The following is a 24,444-nucleotide window of genomic DNA, read 5'->3' on the forward strand; positions in this document are numbered from 1 at the left end:
AATAAAACCTTTTTAACACTTGAAAAAAATCTTGTTTTTCTAACCTCTGGTTTAGTTGTACACCTTTCTGCTGTGATCCTTAGGTGAACCCTAGGATGCCCACTTCTGACCACACCCAAACATATCAATTTGTTGTATTATCAAAGGTAAAGCTGGCTACAGGCTACTATTTCAAAAAGGATAAAAGCACCTGCAGAAAAAATACAACATTGAGAAAATAACATACTGAGTAGTAAGCATGAAATGTGTTGGAAAACCCTTGCTCACCAGCCAGCACATTCAACACTTCCACGCATAAGCAACTCCCCGGCCTGTGACGTAATTTGGAGGCGGGGCTTTGTGTTTTCATGGTTTACTTGCACAATACCTCACTTCCTCAGCAGCTGCCATTGCTGTGGCGAATGAGGAAAGAGGGGAGGGTGATAGACAGTGGTGAACAACGAGAGAAAAAGGGGGGGAGGGAGTGACAGAGAAGCGAAACGACAGAAAGAAGAAAAAGGGTAGCTGCCTCTGGAGGAAATAATTGTGAGGGGGGCCTCATAGCGGGTGGAAGGAAGCAAGCTAGGAGGCAGGAAGCAGCGGCTCTATGGCTCAGTCGGCTGCTAACGGTGTGGACCAGGATCTGGCCAGCAAGAGGCTGCACTCAAGGTAGGACCCTGGGGGGGTACACCGGCAAACAGGGGGGGTCAGTCTTGTAGTCTGTCCGTGAATGGCTGTCAGGAGAAAGAGAAAAGACAGACAAGAGGGAGCGGCTGAAGGAACAGAAATTAGGGGGAATAATAGAGGATGCCAGCTCAGGGGTTTCTTACCAAGGAGGAGTTGGGCAGGCGGAACTTGACCGGCCAGCTTCCCCCGATTTAAAGCTCCAGACCAGCCACAGCTACAGCCAGAGCCCGCTTCCAAGCCTCATTCCTGGCTCGGGTCATTGAGCTGCTGTGGCTGGAATGTGCAGACTGAACGGAGCCTCATAAGATGTGGATGTTGAAGGAATATAACAAGGGGTGTATTTGTTGACAGTGCACATGGCTTTGGTTTTAAAGTGCCATGTGGGTGCAGAGCCATCATATTATGTACAGTCAGGAGATCACATGCCTGAAACCTGAACATAGATGCTCATAGTAACTGTGTAGGAAGATGGATTTGTGTTGCTCAACTTGTCAGTTTCACCCCTTATTTACATATGTGATATACATGCCATTATAACCTGCCTCACTAGCTGTGTGATAGCCTTATTTGCATGGCTTCAAACAGCTTTTAACTGTCATTCAATGGCAGTCCTAATTGAGATTATGTATTACATCAGTGGGACATTGTGTGTCAAATCTTATTTTAGACACCACTGATCCAATTTTGGTAGAACTTTTCAGAATGATGCGCTTCCGTTTCCTTTTTTTGACACTTTGGAAATGATTAATGACCATAACACTGATTACCCTGTGTAAGAGGGCCTCCACACCATGTCAGTCATGTATAATGTGTCAGATGTACCACCCACAGATTATGCAAATAACTGTCTATGTTATATCTGCATGGTACCATTTTCCATAGGAACCTTTGGAGGAGAGGGCTTCAAGTCAAATTAAGACAGTATGTGTTTGACTGTGAAATATACTTTCAGCAAGCACATGTTCTGCCCTGACATTTGATCTATTACTAAACTACAGACCAGACTTTCACTCCGTATTTTAGTTTTTGACATTACACACTCCCTTTATTTGAAGCCCAGACAGTGTCTGTAACAAAGAGCAGGATGCTGGGAATGTTAATGCCTGTTGAAAGTTTGAAGTGACATTCATGAACCTTTTGAAGGTTGTCTATGTCCCTGACAAACACACACCCAAACACACATACACACAAGATAAGAAAGCAGAGTCTCAGTGCCGGGTCTACCCTCTCTATTTTACAAACAGGTACATTGAATACATGACCTTTCTAACATGAGGGTGGTGGATATGTGGGTCTGTGTATGCTTGTCCATAGCTGCTAAGGAAACACAAATGAGACAACAAATGATGTAATCTGCAGTCCTGTAAAATGCTTTCAATAAGAAAAAGTATTTTGTTCCAAACTAAAATGTTTTTTATTGGATAATTCAATGAAACTGTGTCAATCTATGGATAGCAACACATATATACAGAAGCATTTTTCAAAGCAAACTGCTTCTATGTACTTAGTTAAATCAGATTTGGTCAGATTGCTTCTTTATATAACCTGTGTTATAGCAAAGCTGTATCTCCAATTATTCTTCCCTAAATGTCATGTTATGTTGTGTTCTCTCAAGGTCCATATTATATGATCATTCTCAATTCATATCACTATTAATAAACAGGAACAAGCAAATCAGACACAACAATTCAGAAGGAGACAGCTCTGCACAAACTGAAAGAGACATGCGCTGCAAGAGGAAAAAAACATTCCTAGAGAGTTTCTCTTTGGTTTCCCTGACAACTAACCGTGGCACTCTGTAATTATGGCTGGATTACTACTCTGAGCACAGAGTTTCTTAGCTAAGCCAAGAATAATGGGGGCAGAAATGTAGATCCCTGAATATGGAATAGAAATTCATGAATTAATGAAGAGCTTCAAAAAAATGTAAGAAGAATATTTGGCTTATTTTTTATTAATATATACAATATTATCCTCATACATTTCAATAAAATAACATATGTTGTCGCTGCATATTTCAACAGTTCTAACTTCTATATGTATTATTAGGTATTGCAGAGGTGGGGACTCGAGTCACATGACTTGACTCGAGTCAGACTCGAGTCGCATATTTGTGGACTTGAGACTTGCTTGACTAACATTGATAAAAGACTTGACTTGACTTTGACTTGGTATTCATGACTTGAGACTTGATTTAAGCTTGAGATAGATGACTTGAAAGGACTTGACTTTTTAAAATTAAATATTTGCGTTTGTTTTTGTATTGAGATATTACGTTTAGTTTTTTCGAAATGTGATTGGGTGATTATAGCGCCATGCGCGCAAACCTGGCAACCCACTAGAAGGCAGGAGTGTCAGTTAACATGGCAGCGGCTAGGGTTACTCCACAAATAGTCAAGTTTGGATTCAATGATTATGTTGTTGATGACGCTAATAATAAGAAAACAGCGGTATGCAGGGTCTGCAGCATAAAGATCAGTGACACGACCACCACAACATCCAACTTCATTCGTCACTACAAACAAAACCACAGAGAAAGGTAGGCTACGTTAAGGTGACCAGATTTTCAAAATTAAAATCGGGGACATTTTTAGTTTTGTGGTCAATATATCATTAACATATCCAATTTTCTTTACTGCTAAAGAAAAAGGGGGACAATTCTGGTTCAATGTAATTCGAACATTTTAACTGCTGTAATAAACTGATGTGTACTAACTATCCTTGTATACTCTTCGTACTCTGTTAACTTTTTATTTATTTTATTTAAATGTTTTAATTATGTTGTTTTTGTTTGTAGAAGTGCATCATTATTCCTTGATTTATTGTAAAATGAATCTGAACTTTTTGATCTGTTATGAACTTATGATGATAAACTGAAGCAATTTCTAAATGAACCCAATTAAGTGAGTTTTAAATCGTCCTACTTAGTTTATAAGGAAATTATGAAGAGGAACACATTACATGATTTGAAAATGATATCTACAGTATGTAGGTGCTGACGCTGTTGGCGGTTCTAGTGTTAACATACATTTAAATTAAATATGTGTAATGGCAAATGCCATATATGATTTTCTTACCTGAAATTCTGCCTTTTTGAACAGACTTTTTGAGTCCTAGCTATATTGTCTGCAGTTCTAGGGTTAATATTCATCTAATATGATTGTCATCGGTCTAAATTAGATTTCAAATGACTAACTGTAATGAAGATCATAGTGTGGGTTGAATCCATTTTCATAACCACTGTCTTTTAACTGATGCGGAAACTGGGCTTATTCATCAGAATGTTGTATGACTTGACTTGACTTGTTTGACCTGAGCAATGACTTGACTTGACTTGTTTGACCTGAGCAATGACTTGACTTGACTTGTTTGACCTGAGCAATGACTTAACTTGACTTGTTTGACCTGAGCAATGACTTGACTTGACTTGTTTGACCTGAGCAATGACTTAACTTGACTTGTTTGACCTGAGCAATGACTTGACTTGACTTGTTTGACCTGAGCAATGACTTAACTTGACTTGTTTGACCTGAGCAATGACTTAACTTGACTTGTTTGACCTGAGCAATGACTTGACTTGACTTGTTTGACCTGAGCAATGACTTGACTTGACTTGACTCTCACCACAGTGACTTGGGACTTGCTTGATACTTGTAGGTCAAGACTTGAGACTTGCTCATGACTTGCACATGTAGGACTTACTCCCACCTCTGCCGAATCGATATACCTTTTATCAGACTTAGATTTGTAATCTTATCAAATATATTGGAAGAGCTGGTGTACAATTTGTGCAGCATTTGTTTGCAACAGGTTGTAAATGTTTTATCTAGGGCTTCGATCAATGATTATTTTCGTAACCAAACAATCTGCTTTTTGTTTTACTGATTTAGTTTATGGTCTTTATCTCTATACAAATATGTCTGTCAAATCCCACCATTGTTTCCGAAAGCAAAAGGTGTCAATTTCTTGTTTTGTCCAAAACCCAAACAAATTAAATGGACTATTTAGGGCTTTAATGTAGGACTATTCTCATGACCTATTTGATAGCTTGTTGGACCTACAGCTTAAAAGCCAATTAGTATTCAGTTTGCTGTTACTAAAAAAACATGATGTTTTTTCGCTCTAAGGACAATCCATGAATGTATCACTGTTAAATATACACACGTTCCTTACTTTAACTTCCTGAAACCTGTCCAATATGTTCGTACCCCGTGCGCCATGGCGATGGCACCCTGGGAGACTGTCTCTCGTAGACCACAGGCAGGCGATTATGGGATGAGTGTCTCCCAAACTGACCAATTAGAGTGGTAATCAGAGGAGGGAGTAGCAGGCTAAACCACACAGATCCATTCTTACTCCAACCACAAAGATGACAAGAATGAAAGTCACTGTGAAAATCCTCTCTTGGAGAATAATCCTTTGCTTTGTCTTATTGTCTCTTGGCTTTGCCTTTTTTTTATAATGCCCATACATTTCTCTCTCTCACTCTTGGTCTCTTTTTATTCTATCCTTCTTTCTGTCTGCCAGTTAGCCCTGTAGCTAGCTCTCAAGCAATACTTTGAGTTTACTGACTTTGATCAAGATGAGTGATGATATATTGGCCTCTAACTTTACAGCTGCACAGCTTAAGTTATTTAAACATGTCGCCAGGCACTCCAAAGTCGACACCCTCTTCCCACAATCTGTTTTTACAATTCCAAGTTTTACAATTTGGTCGTGGTTTACAGAGGCCCACTTCACCATCTGTTGCTTGACACTGAATCCGTATGTCTTCCTTCTCATCTTTGTGTTTCCACTTCAACAGCACCTTTGTAATTTCCTCCGTAAACGTGACTCCTTATCGCTACTGCATTCATGTCCTTTCAAGGCCTCAGCATCCACCTTCAATTGGATAGATGCTTGTTTAATATCATACTTGTGTGAAATCTTGTTAGAGATGGAGACCAATATGCCTCGTGTATTGTATGATGCTTCCACCTCGTATTACTTCCAAAAGGCACAGCGCAAGCAAGACAGAGCCTTTGCCAATCATTAACCGTCCCAAAGTGGATTGCAAAGGAAAGCATAATCTTCGTTGTCTCTACTGTCTGTGAGCTTCCTGACCACATGCTGAAACCTTGCGTGCATCACTAGAAACTATTTGGACCTGCTCAGTGCCATCCTTTGGGGAAGCTGAAGAGAAAGTCTTGAGCCCATTGGTTAACTAAACTTCCTGTCTTCTACACCATGGAAGTAATTACTAGATTATGAACATATTTCCTTTGTTTGTCTTTTGACATTGCATTGACCCTGTAACTTTCATCTCTCTGGCTAGTGCCTGCTCCACTTTCCTGTTTGCACTGAAGAGTAACCTTGGTGCAATCTACAACTAGTGGGCCCTCCTTTGGTGACTTGTTCAGATGTGGTTATTGGAATAATCAAAAAATGTTGGGCTGTCTCACTGAATGTTTTTAGAGCTGGACGTTTTTACTCGTTGTTGTTGTTTCTATTTGAAGTCTGTTGTATTTAACGCCAAGGATATGACCGTACACATTTTACAGGGCGGTGATAACCAGGTCTATCCACTTTGCAAAGGGTGACTTTCCATTTGTTATTGCCAGCCAAATTAAAAGATGTTTAGACAATTATCCCCCTAGGGCTAGGTTGTGTTGAACCAAAAACAGCAATTGTCTGTTTGTTATTGGGAAAGACAGTTTGGTCACTTCAGATCTGCCTTTGAGTGAGGGTGATGTATCGTCCTAATGGCAACAATATGTTTTCTTGCTTCAAAAAACAGCCACAGTAGTTTTAAACATGTTAAAGCTTTTTGTTAAGTGTTAAGCTTTGACTTAAAGCCTTGTTGTCCAAGCCAGACTAATAATATCAAACCATTACAAATAGAAGGACATTTAGGTTCCGGCAATATAACATGTATGTATAATGTACTGCAACATTTTGGCTAGCATCAGAGATTTTCAACAGATTTTTCACACCATGTTTTACATTACAACAATATACAGTATATTGTACCCAAATATAAAAGTACAGTAGTTTATTTCCATATCCTCAATGCGAAAAGATGGTATAAGTGAAAGGGCATACAAACAAAAGACCACCTGGTGAACACTTCCATGGTGAGTAACACCTATGGTTAAACACTTTCCATAAGATCAGAGAGGATATGTGTCTCTGCGGTATTAGCATCTGTTTTGGAGAGGTCGGCACATAAACCTATTTCACAAAGGACATTTTAATGTGCCACAGTTTTAAAAGCCCAGGTGTATATAATAAAAAATGAATTATGGATGTTTTCTATGTAGCTGCTTTGGTTTCTGGGTCCTGGCTCACTGTCATGGCTTAATGTGGTCCATCTTTAATGTTATTAGTAACACCTGTGCTTTTTTCAAAATGTCTGCCGTGAGAATGGTCACAGAGTTGTTGAGACACAAGAATATACCTAAAAGCAGGCAAAACATGGATGGAGGAAGAGGAATACAAATACAAACTGTAATAATGGGGTAACCTCATAGAATAGAATGTTGTAATTATAACGTATTTTTTCACATATGTCTCGATTTTCGCATTTGAAGGTTTATAGACCTTTTACCTGGTATGACTTTTCATGTCCTAGCAGGAACCACAGGTGTGTTGTCTTGACTTGCTGACATAACTGAATGGAACAGAGCCAGTGTTAATTGTATTAGTTACACGCAGGATTTGTTCTAGTACGCATTAAGTGTGGGTCACAGCATATTGGCTGCGTAAACACTTAGGGTGGCATTTTGCATGGCACATTGCATGAGTAAAAGTTACCCAGTTACTGATCTCTCATCTGCATGAACTATTTTAACCTCTTTGTTACAATCTTTAATTATTTGGAAGTGAACACAGGTAATTATACATTAAACAAGAACGTCTTGTCATAGTTGCTACATTATTTGTTTTGTGATGGATCAAAATACAGCTTTGTAATATATTTACCAAAATCATAGACGAATAAGATTCTCTGCCATAGATTCCTTTATTTTCAGTCAAAGTAATCGAAGGTATACTATGCAACCACAGTTGGAAACTTAAAGGTCCCTTACCTCCTCTTTACACAATTGTATTTGTCTTGGCTGGTGACTTGTTAGTGTTACTGCCAGTGTCAGCAGATAGTTGGATTAGTCTTCTTGGCCAATCAGTACACTCTGTAGTCTCTACCAAGGACGTGCAGCTCACTGGATTAGCAATTGTCTCTTTCCTTTCTCTCTGTCTCTCATTGGAGCGATGGTCAAGCTAAGCAGTATTGAACACACATTGTCGTCCCTGACTGTACTTCTGCTCTCACCCAAATTGTTTCCCTACTTTACACACTTCTTCATTTCTAACTGTGGCTTGTAGTGGGAAGGCAGAACAATGGATCACAGCTGAGGACAGGTTGAAGAAGATGGAAGTATAGGTTTTATTTGTTATGGGATAGTAAGTACTGAATGACAAGAGCGCAAAGGACAACTCAAATTCAGTTGGATTAGGGGAACATGCCCTCTGTCAACTCTTAAATCAACATTTCCTTTCTAAAAAATACAGTTGTAACTTGAAATGCTATTTGGTGGAATTTTCTACAATTCCTTCCTGACTGGCTCGGCTGTCTGAGGAGAGAGTTCATCGCTGAGAACGATCTCATGGACTTAAAAAGCAGATGTGATTCTTGGCTGGTATGGAACTGTGTGTAAAACGTCTAGATGGATTGTTTCCAGGTATGCTGTAACATGGCTGACAATTTGGATTTTTATTAAGTCAGTCAGTGGACAATATGGACTTGATTCTGTAAAAACTATTAGCTGGAGCTGTCCTCTCACTAAGTTTATTGCTTTAATGAACTCTAAGCTCTCTGTTAGGAGTTCCTCATTTCCCAAATGTTTTGGACATAGCCCTTTCCGTGATGGCATATGAACCTTGCCCTCTGACTGGAGCCGAGAGAGCTGTGTGTAGACTGGTCCACCGTGGACCTCGACCTAAAGCTTTACTAAGGCCATTGCACTTGGAGCTACAGGTGTATGTGGACAGAACCCGAACCAAGAAAAAACACAGGTACTGTTTGCACACTGGAAAGGACCAGTTCTTGTATAGCACTGTTGGTGAGCACTCTAGATCAGAAAAAGCTGAGGCATTTTGAAAAGAAGATCATGTTTATAATGCAAACAAACTGAAAAAAGTAGTAAACTGTAACATCCTTTTGGCATTGGAACTGCCTACCATTGTGATTTTGGTGGCCTTTGTGAAACAGATTAGATTGGAGGATAATCCTTGTTTAGCTCTACATTCTAGTACCGAATTTGGAGCTGCAACCAAATCGGCTGGTCTTTAGTTTATCCCGGATTATACAATGAATCTGCGGTGTATACTCCCTGGATACAATTCACTCAGACACTCTTTCACGTCTTTTTAAGGACCCTCTGGAGAAAGATTTAAGAAACAAACAAACAGGATGTATTTGTTTTATTTACTACCCGATCAGGAAATGATCTATATACACAAAGTTAACATTTATTTTACCCTCCCTGAGTCACCCAATTGATCCAACAGTTGTCATGGTAACCAATACATTGTAGAGAACGAGGAAGTCTCTTCTTGACTTGGCTTTTGTTAGTTTTTTCTGAAAAGTGTTGCTTCTATTATGTTTGTGAAAAGTGAAGAGAACTACTTGGATTGTCACATGTTGACTCAGAATGACCTATATCATTTATGTACATTTTTCAATATTCACATGAACCGATGTAATTTAATGGATTTCTCAAATTTGTACATTTAATTTCGGCTAACAAATATAGTTCTTCAACAAATTAAGCAAAACATCTGTTCATCATATATCAGACTCAAATCAAGCTGATTTGAGCAGTAATGAGTAAAAAGGCAACACCTTTTCAAGGTGCTCATCCATGAGCCTAAGACTCAGTTGCTAAGGCAACAGTCAATATGGTTACAAACCTTGTTGTCATGGAGATAATGGCAATGTGTTCTCATCCTGAGAAGATATTGCACTTGCTACTATAAATTCTCTCTCTGATAGTGCTCATGTGCTAACCCTGTTTCTGTCTTCCTCTCTATGTGTCTGTGTTGCTGCACCTTTTAGGATGGAGGCCTCTTGCTTGGAGTTGGCGTTGGAAGGGGAGCGGTTGTGCAAAGCTGGGGACTTTAAAGGGGGAACAGCGTTTTTTGAGGCAGCCGTGCAGGTCGGCACAGATGACCTGAAGACCCTCAGTGCCATCTACAGCCAGCTGGGCAATGCCTACTTCTACCTCAAAGAGTATGGCAAAGCCCTGGAATACCACAAACATGACCTGACTCTGGCCAGGTGAGCAATGTTTCTCTTAGTAGGTGCTGCATGCTGCACAGTTCAAGTTGGATAGGTTGCAAATACTTGCAATGAGCTCGTCAGAGTTTTGTTACAATAGGTGCTTGAGTAAGTGCGTGACACAATTTACTAACCACTGTGTTCATTGAAATATAAAAAAAGGTATTTTCATCCAGTCAGATACTAGGTGGGAAATGTGCCTATAATTTGTCTGTACACAAAAATGCAATGATGGGACTTTATTTTGTAAATCATCACCCGCCAGATAGTCATAGTAGTAGAAGATAGTATTTCTTATCCATTTTTTGTTGCTTATTTAATTGACACTCATATCGCATATCTGAGAAAACATTAACAATTTGCAATGTGCTTGTTACATCGTAGACGGTAGCAGATCGTACAATGTAAAACAAACAGATATTCGGTTGTAGCTATCTCTGAAGCCTAAATGCTATTCAATACATAAGAAATATTTCATTGTGGTCGGATAATGGGTTAATAATCCAGGCAAAAAAAAGGTTTGAAGCTGGGCAATATTACTTAATTCCTGTCATTCATGCAGGAGCTCTGTTTAATTAGTAGGAACAAATAGTTATTTCATGTACAGATGGTCTCAGAAAAAAAGGATTCAGTTTACCATTGCTGAAATATTTTTTTTTATAATTTACGAGATGAGTGTCAGAGATTTTACTATGTTGACGTTGAGACATTTCTCAAAAAGTGAGGGGACTTTCATATAGTAACACTCGACAACTACCAGCTGGATATTTAGCTTCTATGAGTAATCCGGCCCCCTGCAGTGAGTGCAGCTGGTCCTTCAGTAGGGAACTGATAAAAGACCCCGGGGAGCTTTACCTTACTGCGTTACAGTCTCACAAGAGCCACTGGGACCGGATCCTAGGAAGTAACCAATTAAAAATGTTGGTTTTAAAAACCTCCCAATTAAATCTTCTTGCAAAACCTTAATGGATATTGTTTCACTAAATCATATTAACATAGATAACTGTAGTGCTGTATCACTCCCACCACTAAACATATGTGTTTCTTTGCTATTTTAGAACAATAGGAGACAGAATTGGAGAGGGAAAGGCCAGTGGCAACCTCGGTAACACGCTAAAAGTGTTAGCACGCTTTGATGAGGCCGTCGTGTGCTGCCAAAGACACCTGGATATTTCTCAAGAACAGGGCGACAAGGTAACGTGCACATTTATTTCAATTATAGCATGTTCTTAAAAGTGCGGAAAGAGATGTTATGCTTTCAGTTTGCTGCCTCTATTGTTTATTTGATCCTGCAACCATGTTGGGAAAAATACTGAATGTACTCTTCCAATATCAGAGTATAACGTGATAACAAAGACCCAACTGTAACTGCGTACATGACAGGATGTATGATTACCTGGAAGAGCATCAGGAAACACTCTTTTAGGAATATGATAGCTATGTGACAACGATTAACATGATGATTCAGCCTCTATGGAGATAGACATATGACAAGCATGATCATTTCTGACGTGGGTCTTAGCTAATCTAAACAAAACATTGTATACTGCTTTGAACCGGTATTCCTCCATCGTGTGATTGTGATACTCCCTCTCTTGTATATAAAGCATGTGAAGGACACTGTTCTGGGAACTAGTTGTACCATATGCTCCGTATGTGATAAGGATAATAAATAAATGTATCCTGATATTGAAGCTAAAGCCGGTGGCGAGTAATATTTTTAAAACAAACCACATCAGCACTGTCCTACAGATTTTTATTTCATATTTAAGACATTTTTTTTATATCTATTTGCTAAATTGTAATACCTTCAGCTTTTTTCTGATCATTGTGAACTATATATGTGTTTTTAATTATAATGTTTAAGCATATTATTGTAATAGCCATCCATACAGTTTTATTTTTGTAATTGATATAACCACATATCTTGATATCTGCAGAGAGAGATTTTCAGCATTTCCTTTTTGCTCTAATCTTTCTTTTTTGTGACTATTTATTATGTGATTGCAGGTTGGAGAGGCCAGGGCGCTGTATAACATAGGGAACGTGTTTCATGCAAAGGGAAAGCAGCAGTTATGGGGCTGCACCCAGGAACCAGGGGACCTTCCTCCTGATGTCAGAGACACACTGCAGAAGGCTACTGGCTTTTATGAGTATGTATTGTTTGGTAATGAACTTAAACAACAGGCGAATGTTTACAACAGAAACATCTAAATCACAGTGGTAGCCTAGGCTAGTGAGAGTAAATGCGTTTTATTTGTCGAAATGCAATTAATGCAGGAAACTTCAGAACATTGAGAAATATATAGTGTCATTTTGGGGGAATAATAGCATTTAGAAAAACATTGTATACTTATATTACTACCCAGTCTCACGGCATTTCGTGTTATAGTCACGCAATGTAATCTATTGATTCGTGTTCACCAACACGATTTTCCCATTTTATTCGTGTCACACAGAACGATTTTAGAAGCAATGTATTTCTATTGGTAGTATGTTTAGTATGTCTGCACCAAATAATAAGAAATTAGAAGAAAATAAAGATTTTAAAAATAAAGATTTCAGTATTCTGAGCCCCATTTATTTTTCCTCACGGACGACAAGAAAAGTCCGACATTATACGATTTAAAATAAAAACAATAATCGTGGCTTGATATTGAGTAAGAAAATGTTTTTATGAACCCCACAGCTTCCGGTCTTCCAAGACCCGACTGGACAAAAAGACGTGGTGCAGGCACGAAACATACTACCAATAGAAATACATTGCTTTTCAAATCGTTCTGTGTGACACGAAAAAAAGGGGAAAATCGTGTTGGTGAAAATGCATTTCGTGACTATAACACGAAATGCCGTGAGACTGGGTTGTATATTAAGCTATTGTCTAATGTTAACATATATAATAACATTTACTTTAACATAATTGACATGCTGCAACTTAGTTTCTTATGTTTTACTTCTCTCTGTAGGATGAACTTGTGTTTGGTCAAAGAACTTGGAGACCGAGCTGCTCAGGGGAGGGCTTATGGTAACCTAGGCAACACCCACTACCTGCTGGGAAACTTTGTCGAAGCTATCAAATTCCATCGTCAGGTGAGAAATTCAAGATGTTTACCTGCAACATATTTTTAAAGTGCACCGATAAAAGTTATCAGCCATGTTGATGTGCAGGAACAGTGACCTTGCGTTGCCAAGGGAACAGCCTAACATTGTTTTTTGACACAAGGTCATTCAACATTTTCATCTCCTCTTAATATAATTACACAGATATAAACCCATGTCCCTGTTTTAGGTTCTTCATATTTGGTTTTCTTATCAATCCCATTAACATGCTCGCTAAAATATGGTCTGGGGTGTTTTGTTGGCTTCTGTGTGTGCTCTGTGCTCAATGACGTCCTAGCCAGGGATATCTGAGTGTCCTCCCTGAAGCCCAGGATACATTTGGCATTGTTGTGTGCACGTCTGCCATGTGAAGCCCAGAAGCAAACAAGTGGTTACCACACAATTTGATTTACTGTTGCTTTGCGTTCAAACATGTTTGCATAGCTCATAGCTCATAGGTGAGAAATATGTTACCTGGTGTTACCTGGTTTGCCCTGCACAGCTTCACTCAAATATTACATGCAAAATACAAGACTCACTAACACACATCCATTTTGAGTACTTCTTTCATGTATTGTCATGTGTATATATAGCTAGTCCTGCTACATGGTGGGCTTTTCAGTGGACCACAATCCTCTTTTCCCTTGACCACATTGTGCAGAGATTGATGACATCTTATTGAAAAAAAAATTGGAGGAAATTGGTTTCTTGTTGAATCACTCGAAAGCAGGGCTTTAAACTCTCTCGCCCCTTGTTTTCTGTCACTCTCTCCATTGTAAACCACTTATTTTCTTATGCCAGAAGCCAGGCTCTCCTCACTTCCCCATTACACATCTATCATTGTGCCTTGGAGAGGTTGCACTTCTTTTAAATGAAATCAGAGAAGCTGATTTGATGCAGCACTGCAGCAGCACATCTTGGACTTGTCTTATCGGCTTTGCTTGTACACAAGGCAAAGCACGGTTACATGACATGTATGGTTTTTGGTATGTACCTCATAAAATGAAGAGCCAGTTTGAAATATATTTTGCTAATTTGTTTCGACTTGACATTTCTGTTCTGTCATTCACAGCGATTATCAATAGCCAAAGAATTCGGAGACAAAGCTGCAGAACGGAGAGCCTACAGTAACCTTGGCAATGCCCTGATATTCCTGGGCCAGTTCAACACAGCAACAGAATACTACAGGTGAGGAAAGTGGGGAGTCTGACATCTAGTGGAGGGAAGTTGAAGTGAACCAAATTATGCACAAAGTGAAAATGTTGATCAAGTACAAATAGAAAATGAAAAAAACCACAATTCTGATGCATGATCAAAACACTCCCACACACCTCAAAATGTATGTTATTAATCTCAATAACTTATTTGGTACCTTTTTCATCTTCAATGTTTCTTTTCTCACTTTATCCATGTGTTCCTTATTTCTTTTTCAATAGGAAAACTCTGCAGCTGTCCAGGCAGCTGAGGGACCAGGTGATGGAGGCTCAGGCCTGTTATAGCCTTGGGAACACCTACACTCTTTTGCAGCAGTATGAGAAGGCAATAGACTACCACCTGAAACACCTGTACATAGCTGAGGAGCTTACTGATAGGTACAATGAGCAATATACAGTATAATGCTTATAAACAGACAAGCATAAGCACAGGAGTGGCTTTTAACATATGTCTGTATGCATGTCTCATTAGAGTTGGTGAGGGCCGTGCCTGCTGGAGTCTAGGAAATGCATACGTGTCTTTAGGGAACCACAAACAAGCTCTCCACTTTGCCCGAAAGCACCTGGACATTTCTAACGAGGTGAGGCATTATTTTAGACGTTTGTTTTTGCACTCGCAGTTATTCTAAAAAACAAACAAAAGAGCATCAACCTAATTTTCCCCATCTGAATCTGTTTCTCTTTGTCCCTGCTCTTCATTTCTTCCTCAGATTGGAGACAGAAACGGCGAACTGACAGCCAGAATGAATGTGGAGCAGCTCATGGAGTCTCTGGGGGTCAACGAGAGCGACCTTTCACCCTCCAGTTCAGAGTTTGAGATGCAAGGTGACCCTTGAAGTCTTTTTTTCCGTTTGGAAGGAGTGAAATGTCTTAAATTGATGAGCTTTAAAAGATGTTGAAAGGCAAATGTTTCCTTCAAATGGCGCCAAACTAGCTTTTGCCCCATGTTTCAAGTCTTAATTAGATGCAGCTTCATATTTAGCAGATAATTATATGAGTGCAAAAATTCTACCTGCAATACGTACAAGTACATTACCTTCTAAAGCAATACTACCATTTTGACATAAGACTTTAATCTGGTTTTAAAGGGCCACTGATTTGAGAATTAATGAACATTTATTACTGTAATAATAATATATGTTTTTGACTCTCCTCCAAGTTCTCATAAAATGATCTGGTAGGCAAGTTATTCAAGAGAGAGGGTGTGTCAGTGGAAAAAGCCTGACGCTTTGTGTGTGCTTGTATTTGTGTTTTTCGGTCAGGTCAAAAAAAAATGGACCAGTTTGCACTCTGCACACTGTGGTTAAGCAAAGCTGTCTCACCCATCTCACAGATATAGGATCAGAAAAGAACAGCCATTGAGCTCTAGGAAATTGTTTATATCAGGAATTTCAAATGTAAAAACTTGACTGAGGGGTTTAGTATAAGAAACTCTAAAACCCTATGATAACAGATGTTCAAACAACATACACTAGTATTTAGATTCTGGTCTTTTAAGTTCATATTTAACATAAATAACATATGTGGGCTTGTAAGCTAACTGGAGTACTGTCTGTGTACATATGGTGGCCATTTAGACGTAAAACCAACTTAAGGTGAGTGCAGACATAACACAGACACCTTTGGTCTCTAATGTCTGAACTGAGGCTAAATGTGAGAGAAAGCGATGGGTGTGTACACATTTTTGGGGTAAGAAGAACATTCCTGACCTAACCCCGAGTCTCAGGAAGATGTTTTCTTGATTCTCAAGCAGCCTGTTGTCAACACTATCCTCACATAATAACATGGATTCATTATTACTATTATAATAGATTCCCTCCAACTTGCATGATTGAAATGCATAAAATGAATGAATGAACTGTATAATCTTTATCTGTACGTCAGCCTGGCTTTTGTGTGATGTTTGCTTTCACGAGTGAACCCTCCTCCGGGGCGAAACTCACACCCGTGTCCTACATTTCCCTGTCTGGCAAACAGACTCTTATTCAACCAAGCAAAACTGAGTCCAATGAACTCAACAGATTGTTTGGTTGTCTGCCTAAAACCTCATTATCCTTTCTGAACATCATGGGACCAGTGCTGCCATGATAAAAGACAAAAAGCGCCTTGCATCCGTGATTTCATTTAAGAGTCTCTACAGCTGTGAGACAAGTTATTTTAACGCTATGTAATAAGCTATGTTTATTTTTCTTATGCATTTTGTCTGTAGGAGCAAGACCCAAATTCACCAAAAGGAACAGCATGGACAGTGTGGAGCTGTGGAAGTACTCTTCAGATAAGGTGATTTATCGCTCACATTTCACTCCAGAGAGAGAATTGGGGCCCACACACACACACACACACACACACACACACACACACACACACACACACACACACACACACACACACACACACACACACACACACACACCTCTCCCCAAAGAGTGATGGAAGCAGCTCTAACAATATGTTCTTTTGCTGCAGAATGGTGAGAACCAAGACTTGGAAAGTATACCCGCGAGATCCAAGAGTCAGCTGTCGCAGCCAGGCAAGAGAAAAGGCTATCCTGACAGCCAGTCATCAGATGAAAGGCTGTGGTTGGACTCTCCCGTAGACACTGATGACATCACAGTGCAAGTCCCGCCTCCAGTGGCAGTGAGTAGCTTTATTTTCTAATTTGCTTCCTATTCGGACCCAAGTGTGTTCCTTATGGTGTTTCCAGTCGTTGTGCATAGATAAGCTAACTGACTGGTAGCTGTCTCTAAATTCAATCCAAGATGTAAAACTATTTCTGAGTGTTTTTGTTTAAAATCTATTTTTGGCTTTAGCAATATCTCTCTTTTTTAACACTCTAGTTTAGTTATTATTATCTTATTATATCACAATCAGAATACCGTCATACTACCTTTTTATCTGTACTGTAAAACGTTTTTTGCATATTGTCAAATAATTTGAAACAGATATAATCATGATAATGAAATGTAAGGTTTGAGCTTTCCTCATAACACTGAGACCAGGTTCCAATATTATCACAACTCAAGTACTACTTTGAGTCAGTGTTTGAAAAGACTGCTGATCTCTACATTCTATTTCATGTCTCAGAGTATTAAGCAGCCCACCACAATTATGTGATAACAGCCCCAGTTCACATTTGCCATGAATGTAAGATATGCTAGTCTTTTAATTCACTCACAGCAGCCCCGAGAGCCCACCTGAGAGAATAGGTTTTAATCTTTCTCCTAGAAAGCATCACAGGGATTTAAAATGCTGACTGTTGAATTACTACTTTGTCCCTTTTTGTCTGTTCAGTCCATCCCCTGTCAACATGTCTTCAGGGCTTCTGCTTTAAAGAGAAAATGAGAGGAATTAGAGATTAAATTAGACACATTCCTCTTGATTTCCCAGGAGGTTTTGTTAGGAGTCAGATACAGTATAAAAGGTTTCTTCTCATTAAATGCCAACAGTGGTCCACCTTATGTGAACTAGTTTCTTAATGAATAAACCTTTTCACAGCTGTTATATCCTTAAAGTTCTGTTCCCCCACGGCGCCTAATCATGCATTGCTTCTGTGACGATGTTAATTGTTGTTATCAGCAAGCTCACATGCTAAATAAGAGCGGAGATTACGGGGCTGCATGATGATAGATCATCACGAGGGACTAGAGAGCTAAATGGTGGTAATCCTAATGACACTAAAGCGTACCCTTTTTCAACTATGTCAATCTTTTGAAGCCAGCTGTATGTCGGTGCTGTTGGGCCACTCTTTCCTAAAGCTAGAAATTGTGATTTCTTTAAGAAAACATCGTCAGGGAAAGTTGGAATTGACGTATTGCACCAATGATTTGGAACCATCAAATCATTTTTCACAGTTCACGTTCTAGCCTTGTAACTTCTTATGAACCAGTTGAACAACAACCCTAAACATCTTATTAGTAAACAACGGTTTGCTGCTTTGCATGAAACCAACTCTGGGAAAGGTTCTTAAATATGCAGTGAATGGCAACATGCATGATATCATGCTTTAAGGCAAAAAGTTGCTTGTGTAAGGGAAAAAGTCGGCAAACTCACCAGTTGTAAAAAAGCATTACAAAGTACCGCTACAATAGGTAATACTTTTAATTACACGATTGGTTGACTGCTTGAGCAGGTGATTGGGATAGCACGCGATCATGTGATAAAGGGTTTTAAGTTTAATTTATTTTTAAATCTGTAATAGATAATATATGAAAGTATAAGGTTAGAAGGCACAATTAGGATATAAAGTCGAAAAAACTGTCGTTGTCTTTTACTCTCCTTTCACACACTCACCTCACCCTCACACTGTCTCTCACTCGGCTTTCTACCACCTTCTCGCTCTCTGCTCTCGTCTCTCTCTCTCTCTCTCTCTCTCTCTCTCTCTCTCTATCTCTCACTCTCTCACTCTCTCACCATCACATGTTCCTTTCTCTCTTGTTCTGCCCCTTTGGCCTACTTGATTAATTGGACAACACAGAGAGGGAAGTGAGGAGATCCACACACAGAGCATGGGGCCAAAGACAGAAACTGCTATAAATCACAGCTGACTAATGTGCAACGAGAACATAACTCCATGAAGGGTTCTTTTTGAGATATCCTCGGTTATGAATGGTTTCCTATAGAAACCACTAAAGTGCTGACATTGGTAGCTCTTGTTATTTGGAGGTTGTTGATCTCTGCAGGCTGCCACTGTTGGCATGCAATTTCCTCACGACTGTACCCCTGCACCCATCTTTCCACCCGCTCACTCCCCTCCTCCCATTTGTCCCCCGACCAGCTCTCCCCCCCCCCCCCTGTTGATAATGTGACCTTGATCACAGAGCTGCTGCCCTCCCCACAGCATCAACCCCCCCGCTTCTCATAATGAGTTGTTTTCCCACAGTGGGCGATACGGGACAAAAATGCCCGGCAGCATAGCCACAGAGAGTGAGAGGGAGTGAGACAGGAGAAGAGAGATAGACAGAGAGTGGATGGCAGGGATTCACACAGGGGCTGGAATAGAGGGATACAGGAGGAAAGGAAATTAGAGGGAGGGCGTCGAGTACAGCGGGGGAGCAAAAAGAGAGAGAGTAAAGTGGTGGGTGAAAGTAGGGGAGAAGGAGGTGTGAGCCAGGCGTGTGGACAGTGAGGGGGAAAGGGAGCACAGAGAGACATGAGAAAGAGCCATAGATAAAGGACAAAGAAGAGGTGCTGCTGGTAAGATATTTCATCCATGTTTTACCGCTTGAATAACTCTATAGTGCAAGGAAAGCTCCAGGTTATTATCTTCATTTTCCTTTAGGTTCTTTAAACAAGTACCTGTTTGTTTTTCCTCAACGCATAGACATGTTGCTCTACTTTCAGGTAGTTTGTGCAATGGGGATTTATTTCTCAGAAAGAGTCGGTTCTGTTTTGTCTGAAGCATAGTCTGGTTTTACAATACAAGCATCTATAGCAGAGGAAATAGTAATAGAGTTGAGTAAAAATAAATGGCTAGTCGACCCTGACCTACTTCACAGTAAGTGTTTTAACTTTATCCACTTTTTAGTGTTATAGGTGTCATATGCTAGACCAGATGGTACAATGTAACTCTGAATATTGTTAGGGTAGAGTAAAGAAGTTGATAACTAAGTAATACGTGCTTTATTGTACTGCAATTTAAGCATAGGTAGTGTTTGGCCACAACCTTTGGAGATGTTATCCTTGCTTTGAGATTCATGGTTTCAAAGTTCTTCATTTTCTCAGATTTGAAGCTGGACTATTTTGAAATGGATTTAGAAACTATTTAATTATGTGTGTAGTTTAGTTTTCTGTTGAACGTCGAAACACAAGAAGACTCTTTGCTATTTTTTCAGATTTGAGGGGGGGTTTACTCTGCGGGGTTATCCAGATCTCTTACTAAACCCCATTTTGGAACAGACCCCAGGCATTTCTAAGCAGAGCCCTTAAAATTGTGAGGATAAGATAGAGTAAATCAGACTTCTCTGTACTTTTAGTTTATTATTTAAAAAAATAAATATGAACGTTTTTTTAAATTATTTTGTTTTCATGTTATCTGACAATGAAATGAGTCTGCAGTGTAAGGATTGTTTTAAACAGCTAGCAGAAATGTTCATTTTTGCTCTTTTATTTTGTAAAACTAATGTCATTGCTGCTGTCCAGTCGATTTCTTCTCATTCAGTATCGTAAACATCTCAGTCTGACTGCCCGTATGTTTCTGTAGCGCTGGTCAAACATCTGCTCTGTAGGCTCAGTGTATTTGTAGCTAAACACAGTTCCATGCATAATGTTATCCACTTCAGTTGCAAAGCTTAAACACACAGCCAGACTGTGACACTCAAGGCGTCTTTCAGAGAGCAGCTCTACGAGACATGACTAGTCGTGAGGAAGTTCATTCCGTCAGTCAGTGATTGAATTATTGATCAGCTGATTGATTTGAGCTGTATGCTCATTTCCAGAGCTGCTAGCTGATGTTTACATTTAAACCAGTGACTACTTAGTTACCTAGTCACGTTTGTTTTATTAGACCAACTATACAAACCAGAGATTTAAACAAACAGTACAAATATAACAAAGACACTTCTGTACATACATTATTTTACCTTTATATTCTATCCCATTAAAGTTATAACATGATCAGCGGCTTCATCTATATCTGTTGAAATGATTATCTGCTCTTACAAGGCACCACGATGTGGGCCATTTAACTTTAATACAAATGGGATGTTTATTTTTACATGACATTTTATTACATTGTAACCCCTTCAGTATCTGGGCCAAGGTATTCTCACCAGGAATGCCATCCCATGTGAGTTCTCCCATGATTTCACATGCCGGCCACCTTAAAAATCCTCTCCCTCACGCCACTCCTGTCCCCAAGTTTAGTCATCTACAGATCGCACTTCTCTGATCTAGGTAACGGTTCAGCATAACGGTAGAACATAATGTAAATCACATCTTCTCCCTCAGAAGCTGGGCCGGGACCCCTCCGATGAAGACTGCTTCTTTGACCTCCTCAGCAAGTTCCAAAGCAGCCGCATGGATGACCAGCGTTGCCATTTTGATGAGCCTGAGAACGGAGACAATGGAGAAGACGCTGCCAACTCCGTGGCATCCCTGAATGAGATGAAAGGTCAGTTAAAGAAAGCGTTTGCATACCTGTTTTATATTTTTAAGAATGAATGACCTCTTGTTTAATAACTGCTCTCTTCTCTGTTCTCCTAGATCCGTCAATCACCACCTCCCCACAGACGGAGGAGCTGTTCGATTTGATCGCTAACTCCCAGAGCCGCCGGCTAGATGACCAGCGGGTTAATGTTGGTAACCTCCCAGGCCTGAGGATTACCCATAACAACCTGGGGCACCTTGTGGGTGAGGGAGATCATCAAGAACCCAGCGATGACTTCTTCAACATGCTCATCAAGTGCCAGGTAAGGCCACAATTCAAACATGACTAGAACTCAAATTTAAATCCCCATAGATCAGGGGTGTCTACACTTTTTTCACGAGGGCCACATACAGAAAAATATACAAAGGGCTGGGCCACTCCCTAGGGGTGAGGTATATTGCCTCTTAAGTTCAGTTATAAGTTGGAAGAATCAACCCAATGTAGGTACATTTGTCTTGATACGGGAAATGATGTAAGCCTACATCACAGCTCTCCATAGGGTTTCATTTATTTTGTTAGCACCTCATTCCTTAAAACAGAAGCTTCAGATCGCTTATAATGCGAGGAAATATCAAGGGTATATTTCAAGGTTGTTATGTACAGTATATTTGTTATTGGGATTTTTTATTATCAACTTAGATTTGTTAGAACATGTTTTTAACGTTAATGGACTGAATTTATCTGAAAATTGGGCTTATTAACACATGACTACTGTGTAATATATTTAAACATATATATTTAAGAAGTACAATATAAGACAAGCAGAAGTTTATTGTACTTAAGTCATACTTTTTTAATTTGCTGAGAGCCGATGGTTGGCGGGCTGTAGTTTGGACACCCCTGCCATAGATCCTTAGTTATAAGTATTATGAATCTGTAAGATTGCTGTATGGGGAATAGAAGAGGTTGCCAATATAATTAGCTTCAATTAAACCCCATTGTGTCACACTTGCTTCAACACTCCAATATTTTCCTGTAGTCCTCCAGGATTGATGATCAGCGCTGCTCCCCACCAGAAGGAGGCCCCCACGCCCCCACAGTGCCTGATGAAGACTTCTTCAGTCTAATCCAGAGGGTGCAGGCCAAGCGTATGGACGAGCAGCGTGTCCATCTGCCTTCAGACGACCAGGACGACCCCCCGTCTCCTGACCCGGAGCCCCCTGGTGGTTTTCCCAGCTAGGACTTGTTGAATAATGCTGCAATACTTCCTGTCAAAGAACGCAGAAGAAATTAAAGAGGGATGAGGCAACATTTAAAGACGGCACTGAAGGGTGAACTAACAAGATTTTTTTAGTAACAAGACAAATTTCATGTGCAATAGTTGGTGCCCTGTCAAATGTTGCTCGATGTATTATGTTCTAAATGTGTGTGGTAATATAACGGGGAAACAAGCAGAGTTAGGGTAACATGAAACAGATATGTACTCAATATAATGCCTTAATCAGCATTTTTTTTCAGACCCAAGATTGTATTCCCTGGTGTCAGATGTGTTTTGTAGAAGCACGCGATGGGCATACAGAGTTAATGTGAGACCTACAGCTGTGGTTGTTGGAATCACAAAGATTCAATGATAGGAAAACAGTTGATAAGAACATCAGAGATATGACTGGTTTTATAAAGACATAATATTGTCACTTTTTCAGCAAAATATATCTATTCATTCGACTCTGATCAATAATGTTTTTATCATTCAATCTCTGTGGTTCCCACTGCTCACAGAAATGGGTGTTATTTGCGCAGTAACAGTATTAGAGGATCGTCATCTAGTGTCAAATAAACTGCTTTGGTCAGTTTAAACATTCCACTCCTTGATAACCATGCTTAATTATTTGTTTTTTAGAAACTCATTTTCTTTTTCTAAATTAGCAGACTGATTGGATCTGAAGTGTTATTTATGTGCATTTCTGCATTTATAAAAATGCATCTCTTCACACAGTAACCAAGGTGACTGAGCAAACAATTCAAAGCTTCTTTTATAGATTGGAGAATAGAGTTTGATTCTGTCTCCAAGTACATGTTTCCGCTTATTTTCGGCTGTAATGTTATCTGCTGGCCATGACATTCTCAACTTCTGATAGCATACTACTGCTTACTGCCATTATTATTATTATTATTATTATTATTATTATTATTATTATTATTATTATGACCTAACATAGGAATAGAAGCAGACGAATGTGTCATACTTTGATGAGTCTAATACCATGAACAATGTTAAAACACTAATTCTAGTTTCTGCTGCCTCCCTGTGGTCAAAACCTGGTACTACCTCTGTGAAATACAGAGCACCACCTGTTGGCGATAAAAGGCGTTCCATATTCTTAAATATTTTTAGGACAACATTATTATAGTAATATTGTGATAAAGTACAAGTATGACCACACTGAGGAACGTTCCCTTTGGTGTGGAGCCAAAATGTTTTCAACTTTTAACTTAAATTTGGAGATTTTTGCAATTATTTTCATTAAGAATACAGTGTTTTGTGTCACGTCAGTGAACATTTCTATCCCTTTGTTGCCATAAAAAACTCAGCAAAAGGTACAAACTGCCGAGAGACATTTTTAATCGGCTGAGGTTTTGAAACCTTTTGCTGTACAGAGCATCTGTATAACGGTATTGTAAGAACAGTTTTTGACCTTACCTATGGGCTAGCTTTTTATTCAAAAGTAGTGCATACCTCATTTTTGTACCTCAAAGCTCATGAACCTTAGAGATTTAAGTGCTGAACTATGATGTATCATGTTCCAGGGTCATAGTGGTTTAATTCATCTATCTTTGATAAATAACGCATTGGGAGTTAATATTTCATGTTTTTTTGTGAATTAACATTTCTAGAAAGTACCTTGTATGCATCTATTTGTCTTTGCCATAACTTGTACATATAAATATATTTTGTATTTATGTTCCATATGTGGACATGCATATGTCCCCTCATGCTTTTAATAAAATGTTTCAGATGTTTAAATGACCTTTTTTCATTTAGTGCTAGCAAATTAATGATTATC

General features: G+C 39.3%; 1 protein-coding gene across 1 annotated transcript; it reads left to right on the forward strand.

The window, feature by feature from the left end:
• The first annotated feature begins 404 nt into the window (after positions 1-404).
• On the forward strand, positions 405-24,404 carry gpsm1b (G protein signaling modulator 1b). Its single transcript, XM_034205126.1, has 14 exons — positions 405-648; positions 9,761-9,982; positions 11,041-11,176; positions 11,993-12,135; positions 12,949-13,072; positions 14,154-14,269; positions 14,518-14,673; positions 14,768-14,876; positions 15,006-15,120; positions 16,505-16,575; positions 16,762-16,932; positions 21,241-21,403; positions 21,496-21,701; positions 22,419-24,404. Exons 1-14 carry the CDS (start codon positions 587-589, stop codon positions 22,617-22,619), a joined length of 1,995 nt encoding a protein of 664 aa, XP_034061017.1. The 5' UTR covers positions 405-586; the 3' UTR covers positions 22,620-24,404.
• Positions 24,405-24,444: the final 40 nt, after the last annotated feature.

This window comes from Gymnodraco acuticeps, unplaced genomic scaffold (assembly GCF_902827175.1).
Source record: "Gymnodraco acuticeps unplaced genomic scaffold, fGymAcu1.1, whole genome shotgun sequence".
Classification (NCBI taxonomy): domain Eukaryota; kingdom Metazoa; phylum Chordata; class Actinopteri; order Perciformes; family Bathydraconidae; genus Gymnodraco; species Gymnodraco acuticeps.